The 24,147-nt window shown below is 52.5% G+C and overlaps 2 protein-coding genes across 3 annotated transcripts in view; one reads left to right on the forward strand and one right to left on the reverse strand.

Annotated features, from left to right (window-relative positions):
- The window catches only part of RPL3 (ribosomal protein L3), an 86,022-nt gene that overhangs the window by 10,809 nt on the left and 51,066 nt on the right, over window positions 1-24,147 (reverse strand). The gene's annotated exons all lie outside the window — the stretch shown is intronic.
- On the forward strand, window positions 1,619-20,227 carry SYNGR1 (synaptogyrin 1). Of its 2 annotated transcripts, none has more exons than XM_055712192.1 (4): window positions 1,619-1,868; window positions 13,390-13,627; window positions 15,100-15,245; window positions 16,413-18,026. In XM_055712192.1, exons 1-4 carry the CDS (start codon window positions 1,770-1,772, stop codon window positions 16,509-16,511), a joined length of 582 nt encoding a protein of 193 aa, XP_055568167.1. In that variant the 5' UTR covers window positions 1,619-1,769; the 3' UTR covers window positions 16,512-18,026. The 2 variants fall into 2 exon arrangements, with proteins under 2 accessions (XP_055568167.1, XP_055568166.1); XM_055712191.1 differs by having other exon boundaries at window positions 1,621-1,868; window positions 17,683-20,227.

Below are 24,147 nucleotides of genomic sequence, written 5' to 3' on the forward strand. Positions count from 1 at the left end.
CTTCAAGTGTTTCTTTTATCTCCCCCCTACATTTGCCTCTAGCTCCTGCACTGAGCTCTTGAGTTGTGCAGCCCATTTGGAAACTCTGCCAAGAAAACGTATTCAGAATGAAATGGTACTAGAGAGCGTCAAGCACGTTCCCCATCCCACTGCTCTGCTCTCTGCTGCCTTGCTGCTAACCTGACTCTCTGCATAGGTGTGACCCAGAGGCGAGCGGGACGTAAGCCACACAGCTGGTCATTCTGCTTTGTCAGCCTCCATGCTGATGGTCAGGTGGAGCAATATTGCTCCACCTGGATCCGGAGCTGAAGCAGCTGCGTTTGCTCCCTACCTGGCTTGTTTGGCCAGATCCAAACCCTCTTCATGCAGAACACTGGAGAATTTCAGACACCTATTTAGCAAAACCAAATTTCTGCCCTCTTATCTCCCCTCTTCCATGCATCTCCCCCAGTTCATGGGGATGTACCTTTCAACGTGGGGACTTTTGTATTTCTGGGCCGTTTGGAGATGTCCTGGCGCTGTAAGACCTTACAGAGTGCTCACAGTGTTCCCACCTCACTCTTCAGCCAGCTGCTTCCAGGTTTGAGCTGAGTATCGCCATAATCTTGCTAGAGCTGTCCCGTGGTATGCCTGGTGGAAACACAGTGCAGAACATCTCTGTCCAGCTGAAGCATTTGAGCTTCAGTTGTGTTCAGGCTGAAGCAGAGTCAAAACGGTTTGGCTTCCTCTGCCAAGCTTAGGGAACCACGTCACAACCCAGGGGCTTGCTTTTAATTTCAGTCCTATGAATATAGATTGTCAGGGACTCTGCAGAAGCCAGTGGGCCGCTGGTATGCAGTTACTCTGCACAAAAGGTGCTGGTAAAGGAGTTTGAGCCACTGCTGAGGCTGGATGGCTTCTCCCCAGGCATCCCTTCGCCACAGCGGGACTGTGGATGCAGGGGAAGGCTGGGTGACTGGCGAGGGAGGCTGCAGCCCCAGGGATGCGAGGTGTGGACCCCACAGTCCCTGCATCCCAGAGTCAGGGGTCATCCCCATAATCTGGACTCCCCTGTTTGCAAAGGGCCTTTTCCCGGCTGCCCCCTCCCAGGGACACGGCATCTCTAGAGCCAGGGATGTTAGAGATGAAAGCCTGGGGCTTCGCTGCAGCCCGATTTTGAGGCTCACCAGGCACCTCTGCCTGGGAGCAGGCGCCCGGCAGGGGCGAAGGCCGCAGGGAGCACGCTGGCTGCTCCGCTGGATAACCGGGTCTCTCCCAAGGGGGCCAGCCTTGCCCCTCTGTGGGGGCTGCAAGCGGTGAAATACGCTGGGCTGTGTGGCAGAGGGGTGACGGGTGGGTGGGTGGGAGCGGGTGGGGAGCTGGCCCCACGCTTCTGCTAAGCCCTACCAAAACAAAGCAGGGCGGCCCCCCGCCTTCCCCCTATGGCGGTGGGGTGCGCTGCCTTTGTACCGGGGTGCCCACACGCCCCCCCCGCACCCGCCGTGCCCGCACCCTCCCGCGGCCCACACGGTGCCCCGCGGCCCCCGCACCCCTCCCCCCGGGTGCCCCCCTCCCCTCCCCGCGGTGCGGCTGCGGCGGGGGGGGGAAGCGGGCGGGCGCGCGCTCCCGGCGCGGCGCGTCCCCGTGGGCGGGAGCGCGCGGCTCGTCGCCGCCGCCGCCGGGCAGCCAGGGACGGCTCGGCGCGGCTCGGCGCAGCTCGGCACGGCTCGGCGCAGCCCGGCACCGCCCGCCGAGCCCCCCGCCCGCCCTCCCCCCACCCCCGCGCCGCCATGGACGGGGGAGCCTTCGGAGCGGGGAAAGCTGGCGGCGCCTTCGACCCGCAAGCCTTCATCCGGCAGCCGCAAACCCTCCTGCGGCTCCTCTCCTGGGTAAGGCCCCGCCGCCACCGGGGGCTGCCACCGGCACTGGCATCGGCAGCGGGGCGGGGAGCGTCCCGCCGGGCTGCGGGGGGCGCGGGCGCGGGGCTCCCTCCGGGGCGGGCAGCCGCCGCCGGCCCCAATCCCGACCTTCTGCATACCTGCGTATGCATATAGATATGTATTTCTCAAACTGTTATATATACGTTCTTACCTGTTATATATTTATTATTATATATTTTACATATGCTTGTGTGTGCATATGTATCCACATAGATATGCATATGTCCATTGATATGTTTCCACATGTCTAGATCCATACACACACAGATACATATGTATACGCCTCCGTAAGCATTCATGGCTATATCTCCATATATATATGCATGTGTATTTGGATATATGGATCTAGTGCTGGGTTTCTCAGTATGTATATATCTCTCTCTATATATCTACATATATGTGCGCTCACACAGATGTACAGCCCTATGAGCATATATATCTGTGTGTATGGATATAGGGCCATATGGGGTGAGAGCACTCTGCTGGGATTTCTTCCCTGGGGAGGGAAGGGGTGCGCCAGGTTGGACCATGACCCTATCTCCATCTCGGCTGTTTTGGAGCTGGTGGTGGGGTCTTCTCCCCCCCACATTCCCCTGTGCCGGTGGGTTTATGGTGGGCATGGGGACGCAGTGGGTTGTGAGGTGACGGGGGGAGCTGGGGGGTGATGCTGCAGTCCTGGCATGGCTCCCCAGCAGGTTGGGGCTCAAGGGGTGCTGGGCTCTGGCCCTGCTGGCACGAGTTTGGGGGGCTACAGGGGCTGGATGTTGCTCTGTGTTTTATCCTCATCCTCTCACCCTGCCAACCTCCTTTCCCTGTAATGCTTTGCTCTCTGGAATTTGTGGGGAAGGGGGCACAGGGGAAGGAGGGTCTAACGGGGGTGGTGGGGAGAGCACAGGGTGCCAGGGGACAGGTCTGTCCCTCTTCCCATGAAGCCGATCCCATGGCTGCCAGTGGGGCCGGTGCATATGTGCAAGAAGGTCATTGGGATTAAGGCAGTGAGAGCTGCAGCGCCGAGCTGGCAGGGAGAGATTGAGGTCTCGGCCAGGAGCGGGGAAGGGAGGGCAAGGGAGAGAGAGTGGAGGAGACACATGCGCACCAGAGCTGGAAGGAGAGGCATCAGGCTGGCTTTGGGAGGATGAAATAAAAGCAGTGCCAGGCAGGGGAAACGAGGAGGGAAAGGGAAGGTGGCCTGGCTTGCTGCCGGTGGTGGGGAGGCAGCCCTCGTGCTTCTGGGTGGGTGGGTGGGTGATGTCCCCTCTGGGTGATGTGACTCAGAGGGCAGCCAGAGCGTCCCAAGGCAGCTGAGGACGTGATTAATGTGGGCGGTCTGTCTGTCCGTCCATCTGCCCGAGCTTGTTTACAGTACAGCACATCACTCAGGGAGTGGGCTGGCAGTGCTGGGGCTGCCACTGGGCACCAGGCAAGGGGGTACGTGTGCCCCCTGCACCCAGGCGGGTGGAACGGAGCCAGCCCGCGAGCCCAGGGATGATGGACGTGATGTGACCTACAAAGGCGCTCTCGTTGCTAATCTCTGTGGCAGAATTTCCTCTTTCTCTCCCTCCCTCTTGGTCTGGTGGGTTTTTTTCCCCACTTCATCAGAGCACTGCGGGATTTTGGCTTCCCAGAGGCACCAGGTGAGGGAGAGAGGACAAGAAATATGTTTATTTTTAATTAGGTACCTACTCTGCTTCACAGTATTTTAGACATTCTTGGCTTGCTCACCGAGCTCAGCTCTGCACCCTGCAAGGTCTGCCCAGGCAAGGAGTGTTTCCTGGGGACTGGCATCTCCTTGGGACCCCACATTGTTTCCCCCTGCCCACCTGACCTTGGCAGAGGACAGGGAGGGATTTACGCCGGGCACTCCACTTGGCCATGGAAATTCAAGTCCTTTTACAGGAGCTGGAGGTGCTCCAGGTTAGCAGTCCAGCAAGGGAGGCTGGCCTGGCTGTAGTGGTGCAAGGCTACGCATGCCCCTCTTCTCTCCTGAAATACGAGTTTCTTCTCCTGCTTTTCCACTGGCTTGATCTTGTCTGTCCTCCTGAGCATCTCTCCCTCTGCAAAGCTGGGGAGCCACATATTTAGTTGTGGTTTTGGTATTTTTTTTAACTTGAGACTGAGAGGGGTCCTCATGAGCACTGAAGTCCTATCTCTGGCTGTCACAAGCATCAGACCCTTTATGGCCCCTTCCACAAATGGGTTGAACTTTGCTGAAAAAAAGACTAGTTCATGGGGTTTTTGCCCTTCTCGCTCCCTCTGGGAGAGGGTTCAGCGGCTCCAATGGTCAGGGCCTTCCACCATAAATCTATTCGTGGCTGAGTTTTTTATCCATTTGCTTTTGTGCTCTTGTGCCCTTCAGTTTAGACGGTGCTTTTCCCTCCCTAGTGTTTTCCCCTGGGTGTATTTATAGACTGCAATCGCATCCGCATTTAGCCTTTCCATTGCCAGGCTCTACAAGGCAAACTCTTCTGGTGGCGAAGGGCTCTCCATCCCTGTGGTCTCTTGTGAGAGTCCTTCCTTTCACCTGCTCTTGCATGCACTGGAAGCACCTTGCCTCCCAGCTCCTGAGATCTCATTTGCCTTTATCCAGCTCGTGGCGTGGGTGGTCCACTGTCTCCCCAGGGCAAGCCGGAGACTCCTTTTGGTCTGTTTCACATGATGAGCTTTCACTGAGAGCAGAAATTCTCGTGACTGCTTCCCCAGGCAGTGACCTTGTGCTTAGGTCATGCTGCCTTTTAGCAAGCTTTATGACGGCATGGGAGGTGCATATGGCGTTTTACCAACAGGCAGCAAAACTGGCTTCAGCCCATGGAGTTTGTAGTCCAACTGAGATGGATGCAAATCTCCAGGGAAAGCTGCAGGGTCAGGAGCAGATGGGGTGTGAGAATATTTATGTTGCTCCTCGCTGAGGAGGAGATGGGATAGGTTTGACAAGGAGGATGCTAAACTATGGAAAGAGGTTAGCAATTCTGGGACATCTGTCCACTGTGACCGTGTTGTGAGGCAGCTCGGGTTTCTTAGCTGCTTTGGAGGTTGGGCACAGCAGAGTATGTGGCTCCCTACAGAAAGGTTGCCTGGCATGGGTGTTGGAGAGTAGTGGTGGTCCTGCAAAGCGCCCTTGTCAGGTTTGGATGTTCACCCTCAGTGTGAGCCATTTCTCTGCTGCTGCCTGTCCCAGATGTGCTTACCTGGATGAAACAGCACCTTGTAGCGCAGGGAGGCAGCCCTATGGAGCAGTCCCTCCTGAGCATCTCTGCTGAGGCTGCCTTTAAGGGTATCTGCATCTTGCAGTGAGGGGACTTGTGTGATGCAGCTGGACTGAGGCTTGCCAAGGAAAGCAATCCACTGCTAGAAGATCCCACAGGCTTCTCAAACTCTCTGTAGGGAAGGGCAGAACAACTCCCTCCCTATTCCCAGTGGTGGTGAAAAGAAGTCATGCAGCCCACCTTTTTGTGGTGGGTGGCTGGAGTTTACTCCCAGTCCTGGTCTTTAAAGGCATTGCTCTACACCATGACATTTCACTTGCTGCTGGCTGCAACACAGGCATGCTCTGAGCTGAGCTGCATGGCACAGCTGGTGCCCCACAATAGATGAGACGTGGGTGCATGGGTGGGTTTTTTACCACCCTGACATATAGACCTGCATTCAGCCTGCTTAGGTGACCTGACGGCTGGAGCTAATGGAGCCTCAGCTGGAACTAGTGGAGATGGGTGACCCACACCAAGCTGGAGCTACACAGCTCCAGGATCATTCTTGAAATAAAGCAGGCAAGCGTGGGCACATCCCTGCCTAATCCTGTTGCGTCCTGACCGCAGTGCTCTCCGCAGCCGGCACGGGGGAGCTGGGAGGCTCCTTTGCAACCTGCGGGCGTTGGATGTAGCACCGGCTCCATAAATAAATAAAATGCTAATTGAAACAGGTTGTTCCAGGCGCTCCTGACTGCTTGGAAACCTGCTCACTGGAGAAACTGAAGCGCTGCTCAATGTAAAAGCCTAACAAGGCAAAAGTAACTTGCCTTTTGGAAGCAGGCCCAGCTAGGTGGCTTGAGTGAGTGTATTTCCACATGCAGCTGTACAGGCAAAGCAGCCGTTAAAACTTGCCACACAGATGTGTCCCCCTCCAACACCACGGGCACTGCCTCTCCAGAGGGAGGTTTGGTGAGGTTTGGTGGAGAGGTGCTGCCTGCCCTCCATCTCTTCCATCACCTGTTGCCATTGCCACTGTGTCCCCTGGCTGGTGTGAGCGCAAAGACCTTTCGAGCCGGGACGGGAAGCGCTATCCCCTGTCTCTGCAGGCATGTCCCATCCCAGGCAGCTCCAGCAGAGAAGACAAGGCAGGTGAAGGATGGGAACCACATCCCCAGCCTTGCCATGATGGGCTGGCACCTGCAAGCTGGAGGATGGGGACAAGCCCTAGCATGGCAGGCAGTACTGTCTCCTGCCTTGCTGGCGGGTCCCTGGCCTGCTGTAATGACGCCCAGCCTGTGACACCCCTTGCCTCTTCTCCCCATGCTGTCCTTTGCTCTAGGGAAAGGATACCAAGCATGGGCTTGTGGTAGTAGTTAAACTGAGCCTTAGAGCTCAGGTGGCCTCAGGAGCCTGAAGCCAGCTGCAAACTCCAGCTTCTTTCTGTCCCAAGTAAATTTAGCTGAGATGTTCCCTGTGTTCCTGGAATGTAGCTCATGTTCTCTGCCTCTGCTCCTCCATGTGATTTTTGCCCCAGCCACCATGCTCGCTGGCTGGGCGCTTGTGAGATGCCTTGGTGCATGGTGAAGGGAACAGGGCAGTTCAAGGCACGTGCTTTCAGTCAAGCCCTAGGTACAGTTCTTCATAGGATCCCGTTCTCTGGGTCAGCTTCAGAAAGGTTTTTTGGGGCATTGCTGTCACTGGGATTGGGTGAGAGGCTGTGTCAGAAGATGGACAGTAGATGTACACAGCTGCGTGGTGATTTGGGCTAGGATACAGCAGGTTGCGTTGTTTCCAGCATAGCATTTCCAGGAAAGATCTTGGAGCAGAAACAAATATGTTTGTTGGCATTTGCAGAGAAAAATCTGAGAAGTAGCACATGGGGACCAAATACAGTCAGAAATATGAGCAAAAAATAAGATAGCCGTATGTAATCTGCTGTTTTAAAACATGAGAGGCACACAGGTGGGGAACAGAGAAACTGCATGGTGATGAGACATCACTAAGGCAAACATTTGTGGCAAGACAAGGCAGCAGAGAGAACTTGTGTGGCTGTGAGAGGAGCAGGTGGCAGCGGATGCGGTTTCCACCTAGGCTGGCACAGCCAAGCCAAGGAGGGAGAGTTGTGTTGCTGGGAAGAAAATTGAATGCTTCATCATGCAAAAAGATGCGACCTTTGGGTGGTCACTTCGCTGAGCAGCGACCTAGCAATGGAGGGACCATCTGGAAAGCACAGAAGGACCTGGATACCACCATGGGGGTGTGGCTTTTCAGGGTTGTCACTAGTAACAGTGGGACAGAAGATGATGTTTGACCACGGGAAGAGCGTGAGACTTGTGGGACTGGATGCAGCTTCCTGAAGCTGCTGTCTGGGACACAGCCTGCTGTTACAGCAGAGGGAATCTGCCCCTGGCAAAGCTCTTCCTCCCTCCCTGGGGTGGCTGGCACGGCTGCTCAGCCCAGGCCTGGCTGTCGCTGGAGGCTTCCCAGCTTCTGACTCCCCATCGTCTCCCAGGGCTTGTGCTGCTGTTGGGGGGAAGATTGGTTCAGGTATGGGTCTGGCAGGCAGCGGAAGGGTTAATGGCTAGCATGTTGGCTGCCAAGCCATGTGTGAAAAAGGCTGGCTGGCCAGGAAAGCCTGTCCAGGATCCCGTGGCAGGAATTAGGGATGTGGAGCCTTTCTCCCCTCCATCACCTGCTTCAGCTCAGCCCCAGCTGGGGAGCTGGTGCCACGTGGCTGCTGGCTGGGGGGGGTGAGCTGGAAGGGAGGTGCTGGTGTATCTCTGCTCTTCCCCCATCCACTGCTCAGGGGAATCAGGTACAAATGGGTACAGGGAGTCCAGCCCCTCCAGCACCCGCACAGGGCTCAGGCACACCACCCAGACTGTGGGCAGGAGTCATTTGCTGCCTGCGTGGTGCCGGCTGGGGGAAATAAATAGAGGCCACCTGTTTCCAAGCTGCCAGTCCCATGCTTATCAAAAGCTGCATATGTTTTCTTCAGAATAAACTAAATACAAGTAGATCTAATGATGATAATAACAATAGCCATAATCCAGTCTGTGCAGGGCTCTCCAAAGCTTTACAGAGACTCCATTTGCGAGTAGTGGAATGAAAATGAAAGCCAGATCATCTCTTCCAGTTTATCACTTGCACTCTCCCCTGTTCTTGCTTTCTTTTTAAACAGATGTATTCTTGGTCATTACCAGATCAGACACAGAAGAGGTTATTGCTTCATGCTGCTCAAGGTAGATTTGATTTGAAGTCCCACGAGGAATATTATGTCACTAAACTATTTCCTCTCTATAATAGAATAAAGAGAGGGTGTGGGAGAGGGAGAGGCAACACACTGTGACAGAGCCTGTGATCAGAGGGCACCGCAGCGAGCCCAAGCAGGCAGCTTGGCAGAAACCCCCTTCAGCCTCATCCCCACCATCACGGGAGTCTCAGGGATGAAGTCAGGAGGCAGCATGACAAACTCCTGGAATGAGGTGCAGGAAAATCTTAGCGCACTGCCAGAGGCGGGCTGTGCTATGCAGCCATCACATGATGCTCAGGAGCGTCTGATGCACAGCTGGGGATGGGCAGCATGGTGGAAAGCCTCACATGATGTTCAGGAGGTTTTGGCTGGCTCTCTGCAGGGCTGAGCCTCCAGTGGGGAGGTGAGGAGGGGCCAGAGAGCCTCTCTTCTGAGGGCTCATCTCTCGCCTTTGCCTCTGGCAAAATCAGCTCACCTAATCTAGCAAGAGGGGGGAAAAAGAGATCTTTTATGGTGGGATGCAGAATTTTGCCTGTTCTGCACTTTTCTCTCTGTAGCAAGCCCTTACATGCTAGTAATGGCCAGTATGAGCCCCTTGAGAAGCTGAGAGAGGAAAATTCCCTCCCTGTCTCCTCCTCGCAGTGCTTAGTGATCATTTTGCTGTGTCCTTTGGCAAGTTGCTCTGTCTCTTTCAGCTTTGTGAAGTGCCTGACTCTGGGCTTTGCTTGGTGTGTCAGAGCTCTTTGATGAAAACAGAAGTCTGGGAAAATCATTGCAACAACCTGTGTGGATGTGATGTTTGAGGAATGGTGAAGTCGACAAAAGCTGGGTCCTGGCAGCAACGCTGACTTGGCCAAATCTTCACCAAGTGCTCTTTTCTGTTCCTTTTTTCAGCCTAGCTGAACATATTACTGTAAGAGACTGCGTCAGTGAGAACCACCATCCCTGTTGTTGGGCAAATAAAGTTTCTTGGCTCCGTTTTGAGCCTTAATTCTGTTCCTGAGAATACAAGCAGAACCTCGCTCCAGTCTTGGACGAGCACGCAACAATTACTGCAGGTGGGCTGCACACCTGCCCAATTAGTGTTGCTCTTGGAGGCTTAAGGAAACCCTCTCAACCTAAAAATCAAGTTACTTTAAGTCCTGTTAACTGACTTAAGCAGCCTTGCTGAAGAAATGAGACTGCTCAGGTGCACAAAGCTGGGGATGGATGCATGGTTTTTGTTGCTTAGCATAGGAAAGCAGCTAATGATCTCCCTCTGTGTAGCAGAAGGATGGGCTGTGTTTGGGAGCATCGGAATGCAGTGCTTTGCAGCTGCCTTCTGTCAGCCTTTGGACAAGACACTCACTGTGTCTTGGTGCTTAGTTGGGGGAAGGCTCCTGCCATCTTCTCCTCAGCTCTCTGCAGCTGGATGCGTATTTTGGACCATTTTATTAGTGGTTGTAGGCAAGACTTTGTGCAGCGAGGATTCACTATGCCAAACAGGTGTAGAAGGAACAGGGAGTGGTAACGCAGAGGAGCAAGAGGATTGTACTGGTGCTGCTGGTAGCTGGCATTTCTTCAGAAGTGATGCAGATGTGATGGGAACAGGAACATGAATGTGTCATCCTTGCAAACCTGGTGCTTTGTTTATAATCCAGGCAGACATTCATACTGCACTGGCTGCCTGGGTCATCTTTGCATGAATTGTGAAATCAAGGAAATAAACAATACTTGCTCTTTCAAAGGTGGGTTCCTACATCAGTGAGCTTCCACCCACCTGCCCCCGTAACAGCAAGAAGTAGCTACCAAGGATTAAGCATGCAACAGTTTCTCCTGAGGGCTGTGAGATCTGGGCTGTCACAATTATAATTTTCTAGAAAATTGTTTGTCTACGCACCCGTCACAACAGTTTCTTGGTACAGACATCAACAGGGATAAAACAGGCAACATTGTCAGCCAGCAGGAGCAGCAATTGCCTCTTCTTCTGTTGTCCAGCTCTGCTTGTTGGTGTGAATCCTCTGGTTTAAGCTGCCCATTCTTGCCCAGTTGGTGTTCTCCAGTCCAGCTCAAGGCTTCTGTGCTCAGCAGATCCTCACAGCATTTTGCTGTGCCATGAGGGTGGTGGTAGGCTGGCAAAGGGAGCAAGCCCTCTCCACTGCCACTGACTTTTCCCTGTCTGCAGTGCCGGGGAGTTGAGCATGGACCAGAGCTGATACCAGTGGTGAGGAAAACACGGAGAGGAGACATCCCTTAAGCTACTGTGCTTTGGTCCATAGAAAGCTTTCCTAAAGACAAAGAGTACTTGGGGGTGGCTGTTTCAGGACACAGAAGATAAGGACCTGCAGTGACTTGTTCTGCTCACAAGTGAGAATACCCTTAGTGGAATGTCCCCAGAAAACTCCTAAGATCATCTTAAATCAGATGCTTGCCAGTAAATCATACCTTGGGCATCTCCAGGCTGCGAAACATAGAGAAGTTGTGGCATCTTGGCTGGCTGAAGATAGAGAAAGGAAGTTAGGAATGCCACCTCTGCCTGAAAATTAGGGAGAGAGAGATGTCCCTCTGGTCTCGTGACTCTGAGCTGCATCTTTACGACTTGCCAACATAAAAAGGTACAAACGAGCAAATGTAAAAAGGAATTATTCAGCTTCTTTCACTCACAGATGAGAGCTCTTCCAGGCCAGCAGTAAAAGCAAAGATAAGAGCAGAAGGAAGATGTCTATCAGGATATGAGCGAAGTAAACAGAGGTGTCTCTGGGGAGAGGCCATTACAGAAGTTCATTCATCCCAAATGAGTAAGCAGAGACTTGAAATACAGCTGGTTGCAAAGGTTGACCTGAGGCAGGGAATCGACGTTTTGGCAGTTTTGAGCTCTAAACCAAAACTGAACACCAGACTGTGCCACTTTTGAGGTGGTTTCTCATCTTCCAAAGAGAAGATATGCTTTCCGTCTAATGCTGTAGAATACGGGGTACCCGCTTTGTAATCCAGCGTATGGAGGTTGGTACTTCAGGTAGCAGCATCAGTGTGGGTCACAGCCTCACATTAGGACATTACTTCAGGAGTCTCTCAGCTCTCCCTCGGATTAGAAAAACAGTGTTACTGCCAATGGTCCTAGGCAGACCTGTCAGCCCAGCCTGTTGTGAAGGTGTGTGAGCCTGGCTGTAATTGTGTGCAATTTCACCGCTTTCCAAACCATTGAGGCTGAAATTTTGAAGACCAGACCTTTGCTTCAGGCAGAAGAGATTTTTACTTAATTTTCATGGGCAATTTCTGCAAAGTATGATCAATCTTGATTTTCAAGAAGGAGGAGGAGAACAAATCAGTTGTTTTACTTCTAAGCTTAAAAAGCTCTTGTGAACTTTCAGAGAACCCATACAGTCCCCATGCTTAGGATAGGATTCAGCTTTTTTCGTTTGCTGTAGTGTGTCAACAATATGCCCAATCTCAGCAACCCAAGTGTGACCGAATAATGAGCCTTGGGGTGAAAAAGTAGTATCGGTGTCAGTGGATACTTGTTAGAATTTGGCAGCTGAAACATGACCAGCACTGAGTATCTGCCCAAGGGCTGCTGGGACCATAGGTAAGGATTGTCCTCTTGTTCTTGATGCCACAGGTCAAACAGCAGAGGCCTGTGCTGTGGATCTCAGGCATACAACCCCACCAATAATAGATGGTGTACTGCGCTGGCATTAATCAACAGTTAATTTTGTCACAAAGCTGCTGCTTTGCTTTCTGGGTTGTCTGCCATGCCCTCTTCTGCTGCTTGGTTGGATTAGGTGGTACTGGGGTCCTTCTGACCTAGCAAACCCTCAGACCTACCTCCACTCCCTGCAGGAGACTTGGCCGCCTCATCTGCTTGTGTGCTGCCTCTTCTTGCGGGTTGGGTGGTGGTTCCAGGGGTGCCAGGGTCCTGTAGCACAGGCAGCTCCCAGGCTAGCAGAGTGCCCTGGTGACATCCCAGTGCAAATCATATGTATGTTCACCCCATGCTTGAAGTCCCATTTCCCATCTACCTGGGGCTCTCACAGGCAGCCTGCAGATGGGCTTTTCCTACTGAGGGTTTCAAGATGCCCTGCAAAGAAAAATCTGTACATGCTGCCTTAATCTTCCCCTCTTTCTCCTGTGGCTGTGAGGGGAAGCAGTTTATCTGAGAAGCGGGACGGAGCCTGCTGTGTCAAAGAGGGACAGCCTTGTGGCAGGCAACGAAGGCTAAGCCTGTGAATGAAGATTAGACCAGCAGCGGCAGATTACGGCATTTCTACCTAGACTCATCCTTAATTCTGCCTGATTTAAAATAACATGCAGTGGCAGTGATGGGTAGGGAGGATTCATGATGGCCCTGCCAGGTGGACCTGGAAGGGGGATGTTTGGCCCATGAAATCCACAAGGAAGGTTGGAAGGTGGTGGCGTGCAAGTGAGTGGACAGCAGGATAGGTGGTGTCATGGGCTGGGCTGATGGAAAACTGGTGGGGAAAGGTGTGTGATGTGTGGGGAGATGGGGATAGTGGGACCCAGGAGAGTGGTGCTGCAGAGCAAGCAGAGCTGTGATTGTGGGGAGGTGGATAGGGAAAAAAGCGTAGTAGCTGAGTAGATAAAATTAGTGAACAAATGTGTGGTAGAAACAATGAATTCCTAGAAGGAAAAGGAGTGGGTGGAAGAATAAGTGTAGACTAAGAGGTTTTCCACTACTTGGAGCCCTTGTACTCAGGCACCTGCACCAAACCCATATCCCAATTTATACTCCATGTTGCCTCCCTGTGTGTCTGTGGGAAGCTACCCTTACTCTGGACTGTGACTGCTTTACATTGCTTTAGATCAGATGGATAAAAAGGCTCAATCTAAAAGTGTCCTATTTTAAGTTAATCCTCAGAAATAAAATGAGACCATCTCCCCAGTAAATTCCCCACGACTACAGCCCAGGCAGGGCAGCGGGGTGGGAGCTCAGCAGGGCAGAGAGGTGCCTGTCCCCTGCAGAGCTCTCCTCTTTTGTGCTGGTCCAGAGAGATGGGGCTTGCCTTGACGTGTCTCCTGCCTCCCTCCCCACCAGGTGTTCTCCATTGTGGTGTTTGGCTCCATTGTCAATGAAGGGTACGTGAACCGCCTGGACGAAACACAAGAGCACTGCATTTTCAACCGCAATCGCAATGCCTGCAACTATGGCATTACCGTGGGTGTCCTCGCCTTCCTCAGCTGCCTTCTTTACCTGGCTCTGGATGCCTACTTCCCGCAGATCAGCAGCGTCAAGGACCGCAAGAAGGCAGTGCTCTCGGACATTGGAGTCTCGGGTGAGCTTGCTGGCTGGTTGGCCATAGAAGCCCTCTCATCTGCTGGCAAGGGAGAGGGAGGGAGCTTCTGCCCCCTTGCAGGCCGGGTCCCTGCTGAGAGGGAGGTCTTCGGGTTCTGTGCTTTCTCAGGCCTTCTCTCTCCATTTCTTCCCCTTTCTCTTCTTCTCAGCCAATCTGGCTGATGCCTCCCTGCTGTTTTCCATAGGCATAGCTCAGGGAGCCCTTTAGGATCAGCACGTCTTGCCTCCCTGCATGCTTGTGCTTGCTAAGGCCACGTGTTGATGCCTCTGGAGATGGTACTTCCTTCTCTTCCAGCTCCAGGGGATTGAACCCCATATATTCTAACATAAAAAACCACTGAGGGTTTCATGAGGCTGAGTAAACCAGTCCTCCTAGGTTACCTGGCATTCCCCATCTGCAGGACCTCCTCCAGCCCTGAGGCTTATTCTAACTCACAGTCAGATCTGTCCATCCCCAGTAGTGTGTTGAAGTGACAGAGTGATGGGGTGTGTGTATGTGCATGTGTAACACCAGTCAGCAGCATCATGAGGAGGTGCTTTGCTCTCATGCTGTGATCCCGAGTTGCTCTACTGATTTACTCTGGCATATAGGCAGACTTCTCCTTGCCAGGGTCCCTCCCCAGTTTGTCAAAGGGGCCATGAGTGGAGTGAGAGCAGGACTGGATGCAGCATCTGAGCTTGTTTAGGACTTCTGGCTTGTAAGTTTGTTCACAGTTAGCCTCTTGCCTAGCAGTCCTGTGTACAGCTAACAAGAGAAGGGGAATGGGAAGGACTGAGCCCTGTTTTGCTGCCACTTAGGAATGCCCATTTCCCTCACTGTCGGGTATCTGGCTGCACCTGGCAAAGAGGGTGAGTCCCACTCCTCCCCACCAGCTGCCAGTCTGGACTCGTGGCTCCCCTCTACCTTCACCCCTTGCCCAGGGGTACAGCATGTTAATGATCCTTCAGCACCTTTCCTCGGTGTGAGTCCCTTAGCCTGCGCTGTCCTGAGCAAAAGCCAGTCTCTGTGCAGCTGCAGGCTGGCTGCTTCTCACCCTTCTGCAGCTCCCTTGGAAGGAATTGCTCTTTGCTTGTCCTTGCGGGACAGGGTTGTGAAGCAGTGGCTGTTTCAGAGAGCCCAGGTGATCACTCCTGTACTGGAAGCCCTTCAGGCTCCATCCCAAGGCAAATGCAAGTCCTGTGATCAATCCAAACACAAGCAAATGAACTCCTCTGAGGTATTTTATGCAGACACCTATTGTCACCTTGACAATTTAGCCATCAGCAAGACTGCCAGCTTGCTTGCGCTTAGGTAGGTTGTGTGGGCAGAGTTTGGCCCAGTCTGCAACACATCGGTGGGTCTTGTAGTGTTGAAGTTTCCAGAGAAATATGATGTGTTTATGTTCTGTTCACACATACCTTCTTGATGTCTCTCCCCTTCCCCTTTGGCATGCTGGTGGTGGTCCATCCCAGCCTTTTGGGCATTCCTCTGGTTCGTTGGCTTCTGCTTTCTGACCAACCAGTGGCAAGCTTCAAAAGAAGAGGACAACCCACTGAATGAGGGAGGGGATGCAGCCCGAGCAGCCATCACGTTCTCGTTCTTCTCCATCTTCACCTGGGTGAGTACAGCAGCCATGATGTTGGATCAAGTGTCCTCTCCACTATATTAGCTCGTGGGGAATGGAAGGTGACTGGCTAAGAGTGATTCCCTCTGAGATCTCAGTTCACGTGGCTTCTGAGAAGGGAAAACAGGAGGGTAGGTGGTTAGGAGGTAATCTTGGGAAGCAAGGACTCAAAAACTTACATGGAAGAAGGCGCTAGAGCATTAATAAGCACAATGGGCAAGAGTCCCATATCCCAGTAAGGAGCATCCTTGACAAACCTCTGATACAACCTTGGACAAGCCAGCTCCCCAGGCATCATTTTCCCTGTGTGTCAGAAGACTTTACCAGCATTTTCACCTCACAGACAGTAAGCAAAGAAGGGAACTCCAGGCCAAGGGTTGCACCCATCTCCCTCCCTGCTTTGCTCCTGCCACGTAAAATGTCATCAGTGGCCACAAGAAGCTGCAATCAGCATCCCTTTGGGCTCTCCCTCTGCACCCACGACTGCGGCGCCACCTCACTGGGTTGCCTCTTGGGAAGCTGGTGGTGCTGCCTCTTAAGCCTGCCATTTCTCTAGCAGTTCTTTGTTGCTGCTTTCCTGGAAAAACGGTGGTGTGCAATATAAATATCCCCCATGATTTCCTCCCATCTCTGAAAGCACCAAGCCCGAGTGATTTTTGTCTGAAGTGACAGGATGGTGCCAAGCAGGAAAGCATTTAATGTCAGTCTCCTTGAGGCTTTATCATCTCCTCTCCCTACAGGCCTTAACGCTGGGCAGGGGCCAGGTAGGAAAGGTGCTGTAAGGCCACAAAGCTGTGAGAGGGAAAGGGGGGCTGCAGAGTGTTGTGCAGTCAGCACCCTCGGCAGGGTGACACCAAACGGGGCAAGGGACAGCAGTGTCTGTGTGTGCCCCCCACAGGCTGTGTCCTGCACTTGAGTACTGCCAAAAGCCCCTTGCAAGCTCCAGCAGAAAGTGTGACAAGGAGTATAGCTTTTGCAAGGGTTTCCTCAGGACCCTTTTTGAGGTGCCACCACCTGCAGTGTGGTCCTCCCTGATGCACAGGTTTGCAAGTGGCTAAGTAGGCATCCTCTTCGCCCCATTCCTTGAGGGTTTTATTTCAAACACTTTGGTTTGCTTTTCATTACTGATTCTCCTTCCCACACCCCTCTTTCTCCTCACAGGGCTTTCTCGCGTTTCTGGCTTTCCGGAGACTCAGAGACATTACTTTTCAGGAAGAATACAACACCCTGTTCCCTAACTCCCCGTCCTTGCTGCCTTAGTGCCCCTCACTGATGGGGGAATTTGGGGGAAGGGGTAGAGGGATGCAGCTGGAGGAGGTTACTGAGCAGAAACAGTTCCAACACCCCAACCATGGGTGCGTGGTCACTGCAGGGCGTGGGGTGGGAAGACATGGGCCATTGAACTGGAGTGTGGTTGTCCACTGAACAGGGGATCTCCCTCTGGGGAGTTGGAACTGGCAATTTCTTCTCCTCCTCCTCTGCTCCCTTCTTTCTCTCACCCACACCCTAACTAACAATGCATAACACCACTGCGGCTTTCTTTTGATGACTGCTGAGACCTAATACTTCAGCCAGGAGATGCCCTCTGCCCCCACTACTTTATCTCCTCCATTTCCTCCCAGCCCTCATTCCCCAAAAACCTCTCCCCTGTCACCTGCCAGACGGCTTACCTCTTTCAGAGATGCTCTGGGACAACGAGCCGTGCCTGCTGGGGTCCATGATGCTGAACCCTGTGCCTGGGCTCCCTCAGTCCACCAAAGGGTGTCCCACGTGCAGTGCCTGGGGCAGGAGGCAGCAGTATGCTTTCGAACCATCCCCTGGTCTGGGAAGCAGCTGTCTTGCCTCCTGCTGCTCCTTTCCAAGGTCTGGGCTGTACCGTGTGGATGCTGGCTGGTGAAGGAGTTACAGGGGGTGACCACTACCTCGCTACTCTGGGTCAAATCCTGCTCTCCTTCCTGGCTTCTGCAGGCAAAATGGCTGCGTACCTCCAGCCCAGCAGATGAATCTTCTGTGGTGTTGCTGAGGCAGATTGCCTTCCCAGGGGCAGGAGGGGCTGAATGGGATAACCACATGCCAACTGAGCCTCTGCGACCTGTGCCATGTCAGTGAAACCCCACCACCAGGCAGGAGGTGCCCAGCATACCCCAGAGACACCGGGGAGCCCCGGCAGGCTGCACGCAGCCAGCTGGGCTCAAGCCAGCCGTGCCCAGCCCTCCTCTGTCCTGGCAGGCTCATGCTTTCTGTGGGGCAGCCTGAACCTCATGCTCTCAGGGGTGTTTCACTGGTGGTCTGCCACGTGGGCCTTGCACACTAATCCGTAACCACTACTAACCCCACTTTTGTTTGTTTCTCTTTCTCGGTACGTTCCCCCTCTCTTTTCTCCCCTCCCCTCTCTGCTTCCCAACTCTTCCCTCCACCTCCTCCCTTAAAGGTGGGCCAGGCGTTCCTGGCTTATCAGCGTTTCCAGCTGGGTGCCGATTCGGCCCTCTTCTCCCAGGACTACATGGACCCAAGCCAGGACTCCGGCATGCCTTATGCTCCCTACACGAATGAGGAGGATGCTACAGATGCGGTGGGGACATACCAGCAGCCCCCTCCAGCAGATGCTTTCGACACCGAGACACAGGGGTACCAAACGCAGAACTACTGAGCCACCGATGCCCCTTTCCCTTCCCCTTTCCCTTCTGCCCCTTTTCCCACCGCCGGCAGAAAGCCGAGGCACAAACCAGACAACGTGCGTTAGTGGCACAAGAGGTGGCTCTCAGCTATGCTCCAGCCTTCTGGGTCATCTGTTTTTATTTATCGTTTTTAAAAAAGGAAAAAAGAAAGAAAAAAAGGTTTCCCCATCACCTCTTCCTTCTCCTCCCCCCTAAAACTACCTGCCAGAACCAAATTCTTCCAAAATCTGTCACCTCCTTGTGAAAGGAAGGTCCCCCCCTTCCCTCATCTCCCTCCTGCCTGCTGCAGAGGGCACAGTCTGGCCAGTGGGCAGGAGAGGGGCTACAGTGCCAGCAGGGCAGGGGAGAGGGTACTGGAGGCAGAAAGGAAGGAATGAGAGGGACTCGGGACCTTTCTAGAAAAGACAGTGTCACTAAAGGCTGGAGTAGATGCAGGAGCATCTGAATTGGGCTGGAGAGCCTGGTGGCTCAGGGAGGGGGATAGTGTTGGTGTCAGCATGCAGGAGTGCCAGGGTGGAGGGGGGCCAGAGGGAAGCAGGAATGGCATCCCCCACGCAAAGACAGGGGGGCTTTTCTCTGCCACACACTGGCGAAGGAGTGATGCTTTATTTTTAGAGGTTTTGGGGAGAAGTGGTATTGGGGGGGGTGTGGGGGGGTGGGGAGCATGGAGAGATAAAATGGGAAGGGCATAAGGAAGATTTGCAAGTACAATCAAAAACTACAGTCATGTCTGTAGGTTACAGCAAGAGACTGGGCAGAGCAGAGGGTCAGTGCCGGGGGAGTCATTCCTTCCCCAGCCCCCTTGGATTGAGGTGGAAGTGATTCCCCTCACCTGTACGTTCTGCTTGCCACTCTTCTGAGACCAGTGTTTGGCGAGGCAGGAGGGGAGCCATGCCCAGTCCCTGGCCCCCAGATGTAGTGCCTGTGGAAGGAAGGGGAAGGATGGAAGAGGTGGGCTTCTAGGGGGCCCTGTGAGCCCTCGTCTCCAGCTGGGCTGGTTCGAGGCGGAGAGGAGAGCTTTGCCATTTCACCCTGGGCAGGAGGAGGAAGGAAAGCCAGATTCACTCCTCAGGTCCTGCTGAACCCTCCTCCATTCTTCTGCTACCACAGTGCAAAGCCTCTTACTGAGACCATCTTTGTAGCACACGGGAATGGAGCGGGCTCCCCCTGGAAAGAAATACTGCTGCTGGGATGGCCAGCATGCGACTGGCTCTTGCACAGGGGTGCAGCCAAGCAGGGAAGGGTCCAGCACTGCGCAGCTCTCCTTTGCCTCCCACTCAGATGGGGAGGAGGTCTTGGTGTACAGAGAATTGCTTGGGGCCAGACCGAGCTCTCTGGAAACTGGTGTTGCTGTACTTGCCATAGAGTATACCGTAGTGCATCTTTTGCAGCAGCTCAGATCCTGGCCGTCTTTAAAGCTTCGCCTAGGTGGCAGTAGTGACTCTCAGATAGAGCTTGTATGGACATTCCACACATGATTTTCCTTCAAGTAAAGAAAGATACAGCTGTGGAAGCACACTCTTCATTTCAGGACAGAAGTAAGGTCTGTGTGTGAAGATGGTCCCTAAAGGGAAATAATTCAGCAATAGCCACCTGGACAATTCTCCCCAGCACAGACATCTCTCAGAGCACAAAGAGCAGGGTATGCCTTGCAGCAGTGAGGAGCTCCATCCCCCAGGCAGCCGCCCCACTCCACCCAACACTGGCCCCAGTAGCAGAGATCAGGAGCAAATTCAAGCATCCAGCCTGCTCCCCGTAGCACCCGTAGGAGTCAGGATGATGGGACACAGGTCTGGCCTGTGGTTGCGTGAACATCTCATCTGGAGGACACTAAGGTTACCAGTCCTTCCTTTCTTCCCAGCACAACTCCTCTCCAGCTGCCCCACAATGATAGGGAAGGGGTAGAAACCATAGAGCTGCAGGCCCCGAGAGAGAGGGGGGAGTTGTTGTCCACTGTACAGAGGCACCATTTCTACCTGCTCCTACCAGACTTGTGCTGCCGGTGGCTGTCCTCATCGCTTGTCCCCATCATGGTTTGCCCCCTGCCTTGCTGGTGGTTAACCACTGGTGAGGATGCGAGAGGGGGACCAGCTAGCCTCATGGATGCACCAGAAGGGACTGGGCCCACATCCCTCACTCTGGCTGCAAGCAAAAGCAATACTGTAAATAGGAGAGGTATTTTTTGGAGGGAAGCTCCTCAGCCTTCTTTTTCTGTGGGCTGAGCCTAATATTTAGGCTTGGGAGGGAGTTACTTTATTAAGAGAGGTTCGTTATGACTGTGGCTGTGGGGGGAGCTCCCTCCAGTTTGTCTCCTGCCAGGGGAGAGAAAGGAACGAATGATGAGGTGGAAGAGGAGAAAAACTAGTTGTACTCACCCAGACTCACCTGTGTCATGCTTCGTGCTTTCGTTTGTGGGGTGGGGGGTGGGATGGGACCAAGAGGAGGAGTAGGCTATAAATAACCAACCCTCAGCAGAAATGTGATGTACTTATTGGGAGGAACTGCCCATCACATGTCTCCTCTCCTTGGTGAGGAGGTGAGGGACTAGGCACGTGAGGAGAAGCATGGACCATATGTGGGGGTTCTACCTGGGTCTATGTTTTGGGGTGTAGCACAGGAGCATCTTATATGCCCCTTCTCCCGTCAGAGTTACCCAGACAACTAAGCACCGTTTGGGGCTGACTGATGAGGAAGCTTTTCTCTATCCTCTTTGGCTTGCTGCCCTCATGTAACCAGCTGATGGGTTCTGGTGGGCTTGAGGTAGGAATGGCCGTCCCCCTCAGAGCTGGCACTTGAGACATGATCCAGGTGGCTTCATCCTGGGTTACTGCCCATCTCTCTGGCCTTTTCCTCCTTGCTTTGTGTTGTAGGAAAGGCATTGGTGTGGCAGGGGACACTACAACAATAAATACTTGGGCAAATTCTTGCTTTTCCTCGTGGGAGAAGACATATCCTCTGTGGGTTGACACACTTTCAGTCTTTGCAGTGGAGGGTTGGTGGTGACAGACCTGGAGGTGGGACTCTCCTTGTTTGCATGTAGCTCTTTAAAATGCAATCTCCAGTGGCATTTGGCTGGTTTTGCAGCTGATGAAAGATACGGACCCACCCAAAGGGTTGGTTATCTTATCTTAGGTGCTGCTGATAAGTTGCTGTCTATTTCTGGTGATCATAGGCAAGACCTGAGCAGCTGGCTGGAACATGTCCCTTTTAGATCCTAAACATGGGTGAGATCAGCCCCACTCCAGGGATTAGGAGATCAGAGGGAAGGCTGTATAAGCAAAACGATAAAGTGGCTTTCTTCCCTCTCTGCCATTTGTCCAGATTACAGAGGATTACGCATCCCCTGTTGGGAGCAATGGCCCCTTAATGTCTTCTTATCTTACAAAGCCCCCAAGTAAGAGACTGTTTTGTGGAAGCAGGGGCTGTGAAGGGCAAAGGGATGATGAAACTTTGCCCCAATTCTACCTGTGGCTTCAGTCTTCTGACGCGTCCCCATCCCCTGCTCACCCGTGTCCCCACCACACTGTTCAGCACCTCATCACACACCCTTCCCCTCCATGTTATTCCTGGCAGTTCCCTCAGGGGAGGAGGTGTCTTTGTCCCTGCAACTCTTGCAAGCGCTTGGGAGGACCCGGGAAGGCAGCATTGCAGGGTGGTTCCCACGGGACTCTTGGCTCTGATCCCCAGAGCAGGTACAAGGCAAGGAGCCCAGCAAGGCCACCTCATGCAGCAAGTCCAAACCATCCATCCAGACAACTCCCTGCTGCCTACGTGGCATCCGTGACACCACCTGGGCTGCCCTGCCCCTTCCCCTGCCTCATTACTGCCTGTGTATAGTATATATATTATATATATATATTTAAAAAGATGTATAATATAAAGCTATACATATATACGTATATACAATGACTCATGGATGGCCTGCTGCATACAGGATCCCCTGAGTGGTCTTGTCTAAGCCCGAGTGTCCCTTCACCCCTCCTCCCGCTCCACCCCTCAGCCCCGTCTGTTCCAAAATCCAACTACAGCGAACCCCGCCACCTTGGCACCTGTGTTTACAATGTCCTATATATTTGTGGTTAACAAAGTGAAGGTGGTAACTACTGGTGTCTCAATAAAGTTATGAGATTCAAAATAACCAAACTATATGGAAAAAAATGGTCTGGAGTTTTTTCTTTGGGAAGGGATGGCTTTTTTTGCTCAGTTTGCTACAAGAGCACAGCTCCTATGCTCCTGCATGGTCGGCGGGCAAGTTTATTGACAGTTGGTGGCTTGAATGGAGGAACGAGACTTACAGAACTGCCTTTAATGAGAGATACATTTCAGCGGGAGCTAATGGTCCTTTGTTTTTCTTGGCCTAAATTTCAAATCACACATACCGTCAAGTGTCTTTTACCTAATCGGTAGGAAGGTAGGAAGACATGAGAAGGAGCTTGACATGCCATGTTAGAAGTAGACTTTCACTGTGAAAGGGATGTGGCTATAGGGGGTGTGGATGGGGGACATCCAGGAATATAGGATACAAACTTATATGAAAATAAACATCTGTATTTCCACACCGGGGGAAGCAAATCTGTTTACTCCTTTAATATGTTTTTACCTCTATTCATCTATGTGTGACCATTGCTCAGGTGTCTAGCATAGTACACATGCTCAAAATAATCAAATACTGGGAAACAAAGGCTCTCAGGCAATGTCGACAGTGGGTGTCAGTAACTGATAGCCTGCCACTAAAAAGGATCTCACTTCAATGGGTTTTGCAATAAAAATAAAATTCAAAATCCCATCCCATGCCAATGCTTAGGTAAAGTTTCCTTCTCATCCCCTTTTAATGAACCTGTCACCTGAGGACCTTGAGTATCACATTTCTCAACCCCTGTGCAGTTTGAGGACAGTAAGCAGAAGCGTGGTGGTGAACACATTCCACCCATTCCTCCAAACTCTCTCTCCCCTTGGGGACACAACTGAGCGCAAACACGCTGTAGCTTCACATCAGATTATATGCAGAAGTATTGATAGACTCATCTGTTTCTTGATCTTTGCTTGGACAAAGGCCCTTCCTACTGTCCCAGCTGTTGGAGTGCAAGTGTTGTGGAGATACCTTGCCCACCGAAAGGCAAATGTCTGTGCTGGCAACAAGTGGAGTTAAAAGCTGGTGAGACAAGATGTTGCCAAAAGCAGGCATTTAAGATGAATAACACTCTGACATTACTAGTTTGTTTATGTCTTCTGATCATTTGAAATCTCTTTAATTTTGCTTTCTGGTATTTCAAGCTCTTATGAGTCATGTTTTGAAGCCTTTCCCTGCAGTCATGACATCTAGAAACATTATTATAAAGTGTTTTCTTAAAAAAAGTTCGCATAATCCCAGGACTCAAGGCGATGAGACTTTGTTTAGTGTCTCAAGGAATTCAATAAAATCATATGTTTTGGCACAACTGAAACAACCCCATTTCCCTCCCTGAAAAATTCAGCTCGTGTAAAGCTCTGCAAAACCCCTGTTTTGCAGGGATATTTGGCGCTCTCTCAGGGGGATCAGCACTCCCTCACCATTCCCCGTTCCCCTAGCAGTAGCTCTCCACGTTGGCTCTCCAGCTCTCTAGAGGGTGCTGGGGGAAGGAAGCTGCTGTTTCCAGCTCTCCTTCCTTAATGCTTTTTCTCTCTATTACTGCACTTCTATTTCTTTGCCATTCCAGCCTGTCTGGAAATAGTGACCTGCAGAGGAACAAGAAGCATTAGGGCATCTGTGCCTGTGGGAAGCATCAGGCTGAAGTTGGTAGAGGTAGCTGGGGAGACCTTGGGATGGAGCTGTGTGAGAGCTTGCAACGCCCCCCTTCCACCATCCCTTTCTGTGATAGTCTGCCACAGAAGCAGAGCAAGTGCAACAAGCCGGCTCCTTCATGGAGACCCTTCTTTTCCATATCACCTCCTGCAAGCCTTGCCAAAAATCACAACTTTCCTTTCCAGCCCCTGCCTCCATTATCATCAAAACAAGGCAGACAAAAAATCCCCTAAACATACCTCACGCGATCAGTAGAAACTAAATGATATGATGCCTTCTGCTGTTGATCCTGTATTTGCTTCCCATTGTGTATGGTTTCCAAACACCTACAAGAGCACTGCACTGCGGCTGCCCTATGCTCCCTGCTCCCCACGGCACATTGTTCAGTCATGTTCATCTTTTATCCAGCAGCCCAGCAGTGACCATGCTTCTTCCT

The sequence above is a fragment of the Falco cherrug genome, chromosome 5 (assembly GCF_023634085.1).
Source record: "Falco cherrug isolate bFalChe1 chromosome 5, bFalChe1.pri, whole genome shotgun sequence".
In the NCBI taxonomy this organism is placed as follows: domain Eukaryota; kingdom Metazoa; phylum Chordata; class Aves; order Falconiformes; family Falconidae; genus Falco; species Falco cherrug.